General features: G+C 41.6%; 1 protein-coding gene across 1 annotated transcript in view; it reads left to right on the forward strand.

Annotated features, from left to right (window-relative positions):
- PFKFB1 (6-phosphofructo-2-kinase/fructose-2,6-biphosphatase 1) overlaps positions 1 to 14,330 on the forward strand; it is a 131,451-nt gene that overhangs the window by 108,036 nt on the left and 9,085 nt on the right. Inside the window, exons 8-10 of the mRNA XM_007957251.2 lie at positions 3,931 to 4,138; positions 11,712 to 11,858; positions 13,137 to 13,241. Coding sequence (XP_007955442.1) covers positions 3,931 to 4,138; positions 11,712 to 11,858; positions 13,137 to 13,241 — 460 coding nt within the window. The remainder of the gene's footprint in view (positions 1 to 3,930; positions 4,139 to 11,711; positions 11,859 to 13,136; positions 13,242 to 14,330) is intronic.

Raw genomic sequence — 14,330 nt, forward strand, 5'->3', positions numbered from 1 at the left:
TGGATCAGGATTCTGTTGTGCTGCCTACAACTGTCCATGAGTGAACAGTCCACCATTCAGCCTAGAGATCTTGGATTCATCATTTGTTGGAGTCAGCAGCCAGTGTACTGCCTGCCAGCCTTGAGCTTCTCAGTCCCTGTGGTTGCAAGAGCCAGGAAAAGCCTCCAGCTTGATGTTAGATCCAGGATCTTTGGACTTGCCAGCTTCTATATGTGTGTGAACCATTTTCCTAAGAGAAATTTCTCTGTGTATATACATATATATAAGCTTTATTGTTTTTTGTTTCTCTGGAGAACCCAGTCTAACCCAGTGGCCATCTAAGGTACAGCTATTGGTCTTTTCCCATCCAGAGCAAAGAAGAGCAAAGGAAATCAAAGATGCAAGTATAAATTATTCCAAAGGACTAGTGTTGTTGTTATGTGCCATCAAGTCCGACTCGACTCATAGTGACTCCTGCTTGCATTTCCGAAGCAGTATCACTACGGACATAGATTGCCCAACCTTCCTTCCAAGGAGTTGCTGATGGGTTTGAACTGTCAGCCTTCTGGTTAGCAGTCAAGTGCCTTAGGCACTAGGCTACCAGAGACCTTATGAATTCCAGCCTCCACCTGAGACCAGAAAAACTAGATGGTGCCTGGCTATCACTACTAACCACCCTGAAAGAGATCACAAAGGGAGGTCCCATATAGAATGGGAGAAAAATGTATAACAAAACTAAAAAAAAAAAAAAAAAAAAAACTCACTGCCATTGAGGAGACTGGTGGGACACCTGAGTCTATGGCCTTTAGACACCCTTCAAGTCTGGAACTGAACTCAATTCCGTGGTTCAATTTTCAGCCAAACAATAGACAGGCCTATAAGGTGAACACTAATACCACAGAGGTACACTCCTTACAACAACCAACCATATAGGAAAAAAAAAAGGCAGCATTTTCTTAGGGATAAAACTAAGGCAGGAAAGGATAGGAAAGAAGGATGAAGGGAAATGGTAAATACAGGGGGAAAAAAAAGAAAAAAGATAAACTCACTGCTATCGACTTGATTCTGACTCATAGTGAAGCCCTTTGGGTTTCTTTATAAAAGTAGATTGCCCAGTCTTCCTTCTCCAGAGTGGCTGGTGGGTTGGAACCACCAACCTTCTGGTTAGCAGTCAAATGCCTTACGCACTATGCCACCAGAGCTCCTTAAATACAGGGAGGAAGTTGGGAAAGTGCTGTTACATTGTGGGAGTTGCAAAGAATGTCACAAAAGAAAATTTTCATCAATTTTTGAATGGAAAGTCAATCTGTTCTGTAAAATTCACCTAAATCACACACATACACACAGAAAAAAATAATTGTAGGGATGGCAAACTAAGTGGGCTATAGGAGCACAGAGCAGGGGACTCAACCCAGCTTGCAAGAGGAAGTTCTGGGAGAGGTGGATTATCCAAAATGTACCTACCTAATCATGTGCTTAGGGCACCAGCAAAGTAGGGGCTACCAAAAATAAGAAATATATTTTGAAATCATTTGATATTTCTAATACAGCAACAAGGTGGTCAAGATGGAAAAAAAATACAACCAGAACTTGGTTGAACCTCCTTATACTTATATAGTTTATAGTTTTTATTTAAAATTACACATGGTGGGGAATGTGTATTAACTATCCTAGTATTTTTGTTGTGGAATGCTTCTAAAAGACTTCATAAGATCCTGAGTTCAAAGAAGACTTCTTGGAGCTGGTGAATTTGCTGGCTTTTGAGGGATGGATGCATAGGGCTCCTCTTTGGAAACTACATGTGGAGCAGCTTTTCAAGCAAATGGAACATGCAAGGGCCTAGTTATATCTGAGTAAGAGAAGAGGGGTATGGAGAGTATTCCAGTGCTAACAGCAAAGGCATGAAGGCTAGAATGAAACAGACAAGTTATGGGTATGGGCATAGGATAGTGAGGTAAGTGCCGCCAATTGTGGCCAGTATAGAATGTTAGACTAAGCTGAAAAATTTGGAAGTTCTCTCAGAGCTACTGAGAACCTAGTGTCAGGAACAGATAGATAGTAACTAGGCAACAAGGCTATATCAGATATTCTCTACCCCTGGGCTCTGAGGGTCATAGGAAAAGGGAGTATTTTGTGGTTTAAATCCCAATTCTACTTCTTTTCTGATTAGATGGTTTTTGACAAATAACTTTCCTACTCTGTACCTCAGTTTCCACATCTTTAAAAAAGAGATAATAATTTCTGCTCTACAGGATGGTTATGAGAATTCATGTACTTTAAAGTTCTCACTCTCTGCAAGATGTAGAGGAAGTATTTAGCAAATGCAAATACCCCGTAGAAGCCACTGGACATGGTGGTGCAGTGCCTAAGACATTTGACTTCTAACCAGAAGGTTGGAGGTTCAAACCCACCAGCCACTCCGTGGAAGGAAGATGGAGCAATCTACTTCCATAAAGACTTTCTGCCTCGAAAACCCAATGAATGTCTCTATGAGTCAGAAATGACTCGATAACAGTGAGTGTGTGAGTGAGTGAGTGATAGGATTGGGCATGATAAGCATGGTGCAGACACAGAGGAGTTCTCTTGGAAGCTCAAAGGACAGTCTTTCTGAAATGAAATCCATCAGCTGCTGTCTTACCTGCCTTGGGTTAGTGCAGTTATTTCATTTGGCTTTGCTACTGTGCAACTAGGGTTGCTAGTGTCACTCCATTGTCCTAGACTCCCCCACCTCTTCCCAGGGACCTCCTGGAACTCCCTGCAATACAACTAAAGAATTAATGCCTAGCACCGCAGAGAACTCAGGAACCTTCTTCCAGAACTCTGGTCTTCTGATTGGCCATAGTCCCTTCTCCATTCGTCAGGAGACAGGTTATTAATCAAACTATTTAAGTTTGATTGTCACTCTGTATTATGAGTTATTATTTATTATTAGTTATTAGTTCATTATAGGAGCTCTAGTGGCATAGTGCATAGGGCACTTGATTGCTAACCAGAAGACTGGTGGTTCAAACCCATCAGACACTCAGAATAGGGCAATCTACTTCTGTAGTGATACCACTTCAGAGACCCAAGGAGGGGTCGCTATGAGTCGGATCTGACTCAACGGCAATGAGTTTTTGTTTGTTTTTGCGTTCATTATAGAACACAAAATTAAAGGGACAAGAAATAAGGGGGAGCAGAACCACAAGTTCAGTGATGTTGTGGACTACCCCTATATCCCCATGCTTCAGTATTTGGCATGCCTTAGATATTGAGTGATTTTTTGTGGATTAGACCCCAAGCATTAATCATGTGTTTCCAAGAATATGTTCCTGACTGATCTAGGAGCTTCCAAAAGAGAAAGACTGGCCCCCAACTCCAAGCACAGTGCCTGGGGCAAAGGAGAGTGTGTTTGTTGACGGCATAGCTGATGGGGAAAGAACCCAGCCCACCCCCATTTCTGAGTGAAGGAAAACACACACATAGGTGAACAAGCAGAGAAAAAATACCATGTCCACTTCACAGATGCCTGTCGAAGATTAAGTACAAACTATCATGGCAGAAGCTCAAAGATGAGAGAAATAGAGCTTGATTCATGATTGCAAAGGGTAGGGAATGGAGAAGTCCTCTTTGAGTAGATAGAGGCATGAAACACAGAGGAAAGAACCCCAGCTGCCTGGAGTATGATGAGTGAAAGTAAAAAGGTGGACTGGCTCAATGTGAGCTGAGGAAAGGAACTAAGGGGGAGATGATAGCAGGCAATGATCTCCTTAAAGTGGCCCAGAATTGAGTTTCTAGGACAGGTACTCAGAACAAGGCAAGGTGTGGCATCTCGTTGAAGGAAAGGTACGTGAAATTTGGGTTGTAGAGGAGGTTTGAAAGCAGAGTGTGTGGTGGAGACTTTTTGTTGGGATCAGCCCCACCATTGTCAGCCCCATGAACTGAAGTTGCTTCTGCTTGCATCTGGCCCAGACACTTGTCCTATATCAAGATCTTTGATGTGGGAACCCGCTACATGGTGAACCAAGTGCAGGACCACATCCAGAGCCGCACAGTCTACTACCTCATGAACATCCACGTCACACCACGCTCCATTTATCTATGTCGGCATGGTGAGAGTGAACTCAACCTCAGAGGGCGCATTGGAGGTGACTCTGGCCTCTCAGCTCAGGGAAAGCAGGTATGGAGGGCCTCCTACACTCAGATGTGGTTGGCTGGGCCAGCCTAGGTGGGGTGGGGTAACCACTGCCTGGGTCCTGAGGATAAAGGACCCAGTGATGGGGTAGAAGCAGATTCTGGTCAGTCCTCCTCCTCTATCCCATCAACCACTCAGTCTTGACCATACATGTGCTGACAGCATCTAGAAATCTAATAGCTTTGTTTCTGACAATCAATGCCTGCCCAAGTCTGACTGTTTCTTTAGACCTATAACAATGACCACCTATGCCCTTGCCTGACTAATCTCCTCATTTTTCTTACAATTCTACTCCTTTGCTTATGCAGTTCCCTTTCCCGAGGCTGCCCTCCTCTGTTCCTTTTGTCAACTGGTGACCATCATTTGCACAGACAGCTGCCCTGAAGTGCCTCACCCTTGAATCTATCTTGTCTTCAAAGACTCAGGGATGATGCTACAGTCTCCATCCTTACTCCAGCCACAGGTCATCATGCTTTAATCATTTGCCCCACCCCCACCAATTACTGCTTCCCTTCCTCCCACTCTTCTCTCCCAAGGCCCAGCTCCTGTTCCAAGGTCTAGTCCAGGAAACCCTCCCCTGAGCTCTCCTCTCCTCTCCATCTATCATCTGTCTCTGGGCTCCATCTCTCTCAGTTGTGGCTCATCACTGTCTCATGGGATTTGTCTCTTCTTTCCAGAGAAGTATAGTGACCTTCCCATCGTGGGTGCTGGCTAAACAATGAGAAGCATATTCCCCAGTATTTGACCCTGTCCCTGATTGCCAGGGAGCACTCCTGTTCTCCCATCTAATATGAGCCTCACAGAGACCAGGCTAATTCCATTGGGATCTTACAAGCAGGAGGTAGAGGACAAGGTTGTTTGCCATCAAATCAATTCTAATTCATACTAATGCTATAAGACAGAGTAGAAATGCCCCATAGGGCTTCCTGGGCTGTAGTCTTTACAAGAGTAGATTGCCAGGTCTTTCATTTAGTGGAGCTTCTGAGAGGATTTGAAATGCCAACCTTTTGATTAGCAGCTCTGTGCTTAACCATTGAGCCACCAGGGCTCCTCAGAGGACAGAGAAGGGCAGGGATTTGTCTGAGAGTGCACAGGGACTGCATAAAGGAGCTGTTGTTGTTGTTATGTGCTGTTGAGTCAGACCCGACTCATAGAGACCCCTCGTTGGGTTTCAGAGGCAGTATCAGTACGGAAATAGATTGCCCAACCTTCCTTCTGAGGAGTGGCTGGTGGGTTTGAACCACCAGCCTTCTGGTTAGCAGTCAAGTGCCATAAAGGAGTTAGGGAAATTTAATCCATGTCTCCTACCTCCCAGTCAAGATGTCCTTCCACTGGAGTGTACTGATTGCTGAGTGATAATGAATAATTTACAAATATGTGTAAAATACCTGTGTGTGTGTGTGACACTGTATCTATGCATTTATGCAGATATTCCTTACACACATCATCTGTGATTGACACCCACAAGAAGAGTGAATTATTTGCTCATCTGGGCCCCCACAGCACAGACTTTTGTAGTGCTGAAAATCATAGCCCTGACTTCATGGTGCTGTCAGTTCCCCTCACTGGATAGGCCATGTTTTAAGGACAGAACACTTCAGCATGTAGCACAGAACCACATACATTTAATACGTTTTTCTATAAGGTCATATTGGTTGATTGTATTGTTTAGTTCTTCTGTGTCTTTGTTAAGTTTCTTTCCAGTTGTTCTATCTGTCATTGAAAGTAGTGTATTAAAGTCTCCTACTATTACTCTAGAGTCATCTATTTGTCTTTTCTATTCTGTTTAAGTCTAATTTATGTATTTATATGTTCTTTTGTTGTAAGAATAGATATTTATTAAGGTTATATACTCTTGTTCAATTCATTCTTAAATCATTATATAATGCCCTTCCTTGTCTCTTACTGAGGGAGCTCTGGTGGTGTAGTGCCTAAAACATTTGACTGTTAACCAGAAGGCTGGCAGTTCAAATCTACCAGCCACTCCTCGGAAGGAAGACTGAGCAATCTACTTCTGTACAGATACTGCCTGGGAAACCCAAGAAGGGGTCGCTATGAGTTGGATTTGACTCAACGGCAGTGAGTTTGGTTTGGTTTTGATGTTTGTCTCTTATGGTGGTGTTTTTCTTAAAGTCTATTTTGTCAGAAATTAATATTCTCACTCCTGATTTTTTTTATTGCCATTTGCTTGGTATATCTTTTTTCAGTCTTTGATTTTTAGTCTATTTTTGTCTTTGTGTCTAAGGTGAGTCCCTTGTAGACAACATATTGATGGGTCATATTTTCATATCCAGTCTGCAACTCTCCATCTCTTCAGTGGTGCATTTAATCTTTTTACATTCAGTGTAATTATTGACAAGTATGAATGAATTGCTGTCACTTTGTTACATGATTTTTTTGTAGTGTTGCTGATTTCTTTGTTCCATATAACTTTCTGTGCATAACTCATTTTGTTTATGAAATCGGTTATCATTTCCTTCATTGCTATTGTTTAAGCATTTACTAAATATTTTTGACTCTCCACTTTTTTATTTTCTATTTATTTTATTTTTTTATTAATTTTATTTGAGGTTACTCTGTGATTTATCATTTTCTTCCCAAGTTTGGAAAAGTCTGTTCTATCTTGCAATTGTCTTGACTTCCTCACTATTTGGAACTTCTTTACCTACACTAATTTATTCTCTCTTTTTGGTTTGTGGTTTTCCTAATTTACCAATTGATGTCTCTGGTTCCCTGTTTACACTCTTATAAGTTTATTTTACATTGGTAATGTCTATAACTGGGTTGGTTTCTGGGTTATATCATCATTTGTGTTAATCATCATTTGTTCTCTTCTATTGTTGTTTCTCTATCTGAAGGACTCCCTTTAACATCTCTGATAAGGTTGGTCGGCTTTTGACAAATTACCCTAATTTCTGTTTATCGAAAAATGTCCTAATTTCACTATATTTGAGGGACAATTTTGCTGAATACATAATTATTGGTTGGCTATTTTTTTCTTTCAGGGTTTTATATATATCATCCCATTGTCTTCTCAACTGCATGGCTTATGCCAAGAAATCAGTCAGTCAATAAGCTAAGTCATATTATTTGCCCTTTGTAGGTAACTTTTCGTTTTTCCCATGCTGCTGTCAGGATTCTTTCTTTGTCTTTGGTTTTGGTGAGTTTGATTATGTTATGCTCTGGTCATTTTCTCTTGGGGTTCTACCCTGTTTGGGGTTTACTGAACTTTTAAAATGGGTATCTCTTCATCTTTCATCATATTAGGGAAGTTCTCATCTAACAAATCTTCAACAATTTTCTCTGTGATCTTGTCTCTTCCTGTTCTGAGATTCTGATCACATTTAAATTATTCCTCTTGATGGTGTCTCACATGAGTTTTAAGCTTTCTTTATTTTGTTATTATCTTTTTTTTTCTGATTGCTACCTTAACAGAGTAGTATTGACAATTTTGTCTTCAGTCTCACTGATTCTGTTCTCCATTGATTTGATTCTACTCCTTTGCCCATTTAGTGTGTTATCTATTTCTGAAATCTTAGTATTAATCTTCTGGATTTCTATTTGTTGTTTTTTTATGTATTTCTATTTCTAATATTTTGGTTTATTTTGTCAGTTTGTTCTTGTATTTTCTTCCTAAATTGTTCTAGAGTTTTATCTGTGTTTTCCTTGATTTTATCAGTATTTTCCTTGATCTCTCTCTAAGTCCATTGAAAGTACCCAAATATAATTCTTTTGACTTCTTTATCAGCAGTTCCAATGTCACTTCTTCCTCAGGGAGGTTTTCTGGGTCTGTATTCTGGTCCCTTGTTTGTACTACTCTATCTTGATTTTTGTATGAACTGGGATGGTCAGTTGGCTCCCAGACATTATAATGTCATTTTATTCATATTTCTTCTTGATTTGCTAGTTTGGCAGCACCTAGGCAACTCACCATCTGTGGTGGTTAAGTTTGTGTGTCAACTTGGCTGGGCCTGGTTGAGTGGCTAGGCACCTGGTGGTGGTTATTTCCTCATAATGAGACTGGCAATCAACTCCATGGTGGAATCTACCACAAGCAGCTGAGTAGCTGCTTTGGGTATGTGATCTGATTCCCATATATAAGAAGCAGTTTTGGGAATGGTCTCTAACTTATGGCATGCTTGAACCCTGCATGTAGCTGTGTCATTGTTCAGCAGCCTGCCATGCTCTGCTGACCTTGGGACTTTCAATGGACTTGAATTAATGGCCTGCCATGTGGTTTGGTAACATCAGCGCTATACTTTTTTTACTTGTCAACCTTGGGCTTGTCAGTCTCAGCAGCCAGCAACTGTCTGAAGGAAGAAAAGCCTCTATCTTCAGTGGGCCAGGAACAGGAGGCAGAGCTGAAGTCCAAGGTTGAGGGGCTTTCACCCAGCCCTTAGATCCTGGCACTTTGAACTCAGACTTAAAGCCTCCAAACTAAGAGAATAAACTCCTGTTTATTCAAGTCATCCTATTTGTGGTATATTCTTGTCAGAGCAGCACTAGGTAACCAAAACACCATCTATTTCTTGCTGGGTGAGATAGAAGATGAGAGTGTGCACAGATACCTGTCAGCTGTTCATGAAAAGCAGTTGAGGGCAATTTGGGCTGGTACTGGCCACCATCTATCATATGGTGCAGAAGCAAGTGGGTGGAGCTGCAGGAGGTGTGAGTGTGTTTGGGTCATGTGGGCATGGTTGCTGTCCCTCATCCAGTTAGCAAAGAAATTTTTTTTAAAAAGTTAAAATAAAAGAACAACAACAACAACAAAAAACCCCACATAAACAAACAGCAACAATTGCAAAAAGAAAGAAAGAAAGAAAGAAAAGGCAATAAATGAAAAATTTTAAAAGATGAAAGAATGATATAAAGAGAAAACTCACAATATCTGGGGAATGGAGAATAAGAGATGAGAGCAAGTGAAAAAAGAATGATAAAGAAAAATGGGGAAAATGCAAAAGAAAACAAAGGGATAGGAAGACCCAACAGAGAAAAAGAAAGGAAAAAGAAAAAAATAACCAGGAAAAGAAAAAAAAATTAAAATAAAATATAAAATAAAAAAACAAGAACCAGGAAAGGGAAAGAGAGAAAAATAAAAGGAGAGGAAGAAAGAAAGAATAATTTAAAAACATACAAATAAAAACAAAACTGGGAGTGAGTAGGGCACCCACAGTGTTTCTGCTGACCAAACAGTCAATGGGAAGCAGGGCACTTGGTTCTGGTACTAGTTCCTGCCTGTCCTGCAGGGAACTGGGGACAGGGTCTGTGATCTCAGAAGAGTTCCTGTTGACCTAGAATATGTCTGGGAGCAAAGTATCTGAACCTGGAAAATGTTCTTTCTAGCCCAAATGGTGGTGGAAACAAGGTACCTGGTTTTAGAAGGAATTCCTGCCTGCTCAAAATGTAGGGTGTCTGGTCTCAAAAAAAGTTCCTGCTTTCCCAAAAGGTAGCTGGGCACAGGGTCCTTACTCACAGAGAAAGTTCCTGGCATCCCTAAAGAGGTACTTAGTGTAGGGCACCTGTAGCAAAAGTTCTTGCCAGCCCAAAATGCTACTAGAAGCAGGATGGCTGATCTTGGAGCTAGTTCCGATCTACCTAGAAGCAAATGGGGGTAAGGTACTTTATTTCAGACTAGTTCTTGCTGATTTAGACAGTGTCTGTAGGCAGAGATCCTGCACCCAGAAAAAGTTTCTGCCAGTCCAAAAGGAGATTAAGAGAAAGGCACCTGGTTCCAGAGAGCATTCCAGCCAGCTCAAAAAGCAGCAGTCAGCAGGGCTGATTGTCTTAAAAGGGAACTGGGAGCAGGGTCTTATTCCAAGAAAAAAAGTTTCTGCTGTCCCAAAACCTGGCTGAATGTAAAGTATCTAGTCTCAGAAAAGATTCCTACTGGCCAGATAAGTGGCTGGGAACAGGGTACCTAGTTCTGTAACCAGTTCCTGCCTGCCCAGAAGGCTACTGGTTGCAGGGTGCCCAGACTGGGAAGGAATTCCTGCTGGTCCTTAAAGTGTATAGAGGTGGGGAATGGCCTCACCTCCTTTCACCAGGAGGGTGAGAGGTACAAGGGAATAAGGGTAATATTGCACCTTTCTAGTTGTCAGCCTCCAATGTGGATACTTATGCTGTCCTCTGCAGGCAGAGCCTATTCTTAGGTTGCTGCCCATATCAGAACACCACTTGCAATTATTCAAAATGGCTGCACTGCTTGTAAATATTCAAAATGGCCACTGTCTCTGGACAGCTGACCGTCCAAAGCTCTGTTTTTCTCTTCTTTCACTGTTTTCCTTTCTAGTCACCAGCCACCAGTGCAGCTGTCCATTCAGTCCTTGGCAAGCAGAGCTGATTCTTAGATTGCTGCCCAGATAGATCAGAATGCCACTTGCAAGTATTCTAATTGGATGTGCTGTCAGGACAATCAACAGTGCACAGCCCCATTTATCTCCTTATTCACTATTTTCATTCAGGTTCTTCTACTAGTTGGTACCTAATCCAGTTCTTTATCCTTCTCTTCAAAGTTCAGAGTTGCAGGATTATCCTCTCTATCTGTTTCAACTGGTTTCTCATTTCTTTATTGTAGAGAATCTGTATAGCTTGTCTGCCTATTCCACCATCTTGCTGGAAGTCCTCACACTTAATGCATTTTTGAATGCCCTTTGAACCTAAGTATCAAGACCCCTGCACAAGCAATGAGAAAGTGAAAGGGTCAAAGTGGTGTGTCTACCCAATCATAACCCTCTCAAACTTTTAGACCACACTCTGGGTACTCAGAACCCTGAAATTCTCTGCCCATATGGTTCAATGCCTGCTCCCAGTGCCTGCATGAGTTTATCCAAGAGTCTGTACTCCTGAAGTTAAGCCATGTTACAGGAGTGTGCACCCGTAGGCCCAAGTGTAGCTAAAGGGTTACTATTAGTGGTGCATGGGAATATGTGGAGTGGAGTATGGATGGAGCTTGATCATGTGACTGGATTATCAATACACATGTACTCAAGGTATCTAGAAGCAAAGAATGGAGCTGTTAATTGGAAGAGAAGACACATGAACTGTGAGTAGTATGCCTCCAAAAATGTAGGAGTGGGCCTGTTTGAATGAATGAATAAATGAGTAGGAATTTCAATGAGCAAATACACTGAACACACATGCATGCATAAACATACATACTCTACATACATACTCTTTCTATGCCCTTGATGTGGGAAAAAAGCATGACACTTTATAAATTACTGTTGCTGTTACGTGCCGTCGAGTTGGACCCAGCTCATAGCAACCCCTCCTTGGGTTTCCGAGGCAGTATCACTACAGAAGTAGATTGCCCAACCTTCCTTCTGAGGAGTGGCTGGTGGGTTTGAACTGCCAGACTTCTGGTTAGCAGTCAAGTGCCTTAGGCACTACGCTACCAGAGCTCCTTACTTTATAAATTGGGAGCATTTAAATTCTGCTCTTGTTTGTTCATCACCACTCCATTATTTGTCACAGATGTAAACTTGTTCTCATGGCTACCCTATCCTCTCTCACTTCTCTCTTCCCATTCTCTCTTCTTCTGTATACCCCCACATCCTAGTATGCTTATGCCCTAGCCAACTTCATTCAGTCTCAAGGCATCAGCTCCCTGAAGGTGTGGACCAGTCACATGAAGAGGACCATCCAGACAGCTGAGGCCCTGGGTGTCCCTTATGAGCAATGGAAGGCACTGAATGAGATTGATGCGGTGAGATGGAGAGTGGTGGATCCCCTGGATGGTGGTGGGGGTTGACTCTGGGCTCATCCCCTGGGTTTCCTCTGCCTCAGCTCCTGTAAGGAACCTAATTAATTCAACAAATATTTCTCAACAACCAGCCATGTGCCAGGCATTATACTTGTGTCTTGTGGATCAAGTGAAGGTCAAAACACACAACCCTAAGCCCTCAACTAGATATCAATTCCTCCAGCCAGATCCTGGCTTAGTCAGGTGTCTAGCCCTGATTCTGGGTACCCAGAGCCTCAACCTTCAAAGCCTGTATCATGTATGTTGTTTTATATTCCTCTGTCCCTTCCATTTCTTACAAACACAGTGAAGACAGGGACAAATAAGATTAATCTCTGTCTCTATCACCACCACAGAAACATGGACCCATTAGTCAGACACAGGTGTCCTCTCAGACACATATACCCTCACCCCTGCACCATATATACTCACACATTCACTCACAGATACGCAAACATACATACCTAGAGACACATATGGACACACCATAAAAATAAATGTACCCTTTGCGTATATATACATTACATTGACACAGAGAGATGCACTGTAGACATATGCACTGTACAGACACATGGACTCAAGCACATTACCACAAATTCACACAGCCCTCAGACACAGGCACACATTGGACACAAGGCCACTGATACTCAGACATATACCTCAGAGACATAATAGAGGACACTCACAGACACACATGCTGCAGACATGCTACGACCTATAGTGTGAGGCATATCTCAGAGACACCCACAAAAGCATATTGGTAGATGCTCAGACACCCTGTACACACTCATAAACAAACATACTACATATGCTGAGACAAATAAATACAAACACAAGACAAAAACCCTTAAACATGCAAGTACACATCATAAACATGCTGCACACACACACAAACACAGTCAAAACTCCTTATACTTACATACTTATTAAAAATACATATTTACATGTACAATGTACACAGACATACCCACTGAGGCAATCATAGAAAAACACCACAGATATCCAACTGAGCACACCTACACACATACACTCACTGTCACATGCACATGGCCACACACCTCATGCACAAACATATCCACACACTCATGGACATGGACAATATACTAAAACCCAGAACTGTGTTTACAGAAACCTAGATGCTCTTATGCTAGTATTCCAAAATCACTGGTCTCAAAACTAAGGTAAAGGCTGTGGAAATTTAACTGTGTGAATATTTTAGTCCCAAAATTATTTTTGTCTCAGGGTGTCTGTGAGGAAATGACCTATGAAGAAATTCAGGAACACTACCCTGAAGAGTTTGCACTACGGGACCAGGATAAATATCGTTATCGCTACCCTAAGGGAGAGGTAAGGTTTGGAGGGTTGTCCTGACTCATAGAACTCCTTCCCAGTATCCACATTCTAATGCCAGTGTCCCACTCTTTCCTAGACAGCTTCAGAAATAAGGTAAAGCATGTTTTGTAGCAGCTGCCATCCCATAAGGTACATGATTATCTTGCCCTTGACTGTCTCAGATTCCTGTTAACAGATTCCTCTTTCTATAAAGGTACATATTTGCCTGCTTATTCCCTTTCTGCTTTCAGGAGGGCCTACTGCATCCTGGACCTTGTCTCTGGCCCTCACTGAAGGCATTTGAAGTAGCACACATGTTCTATTTTTTGTTGACAAGTTGACAAAAGCCCCATTCTTTCTGTGCCCGTGGTTGGAGCCTCAGCAGAAAATGATTAAGAGTTTAACCAACTGTGTTTCCCCCTCAGGAATAAGAGTATCAGTTCTCCATATTGGGTGACTCCTCATTGCTTTTAACTCAGCTTCCATTTAGCCAGTTCCATATTTTACAGCATTCATTTGTCATAGTCCATTCTGACACAAATTCCTGGGAACAATTACCAGAAAAAGTAGGATATTTGTAAACAAAGAACAATAGATATCCTATTCCATTACAAAGCATTTTCACATTTTATATTTATCCTCAGAAATAACCTTATAAAGTTGTGATTTGCCCTTATTTTACTGTATATGTTTTAAGACTCTGTTATTAGAGGCATGAAAATTTAAAACGATTATATCCTTTGTGAATCATACATTTTATTATTGCACAGTGACTAAATCTCTCTTCTCCTAATAATGCTTGTAGCTTAAAAGTGTATTTTACCTAATATTAATATAGAAGCTCTGGTGGCATAGTACCTCAGGCACTTGACTGCTAACCAGAAGGTTGGCAGTTCAAACTCACAAGCCACTCCTCAAAAGGAAGACTGGGCAATCTATTTCTGTAGAGATATTGCCTTGAAAACCCAAGGAGAGGTCACTATGAATTGAAGATGACTCAACGGCACATAACAACAACAACATACAAAGTTTCTTCTGGTTAGCATTTGCCTATTTCTTCTTTAGCTATTCATTTACTTTCAACTTCTCTTGAACTTCTTGCAT

This window comes from Orycteropus afer, unplaced genomic scaffold (assembly GCF_000298275.1).
Source record: "Orycteropus afer afer isolate SDZICR_OR568_19922 unplaced genomic scaffold, OryAfe1.0 scaffold00719, whole genome shotgun sequence".
Taxonomy (NCBI): domain Eukaryota; kingdom Metazoa; phylum Chordata; class Mammalia; order Tubulidentata; family Orycteropodidae; genus Orycteropus; species Orycteropus afer.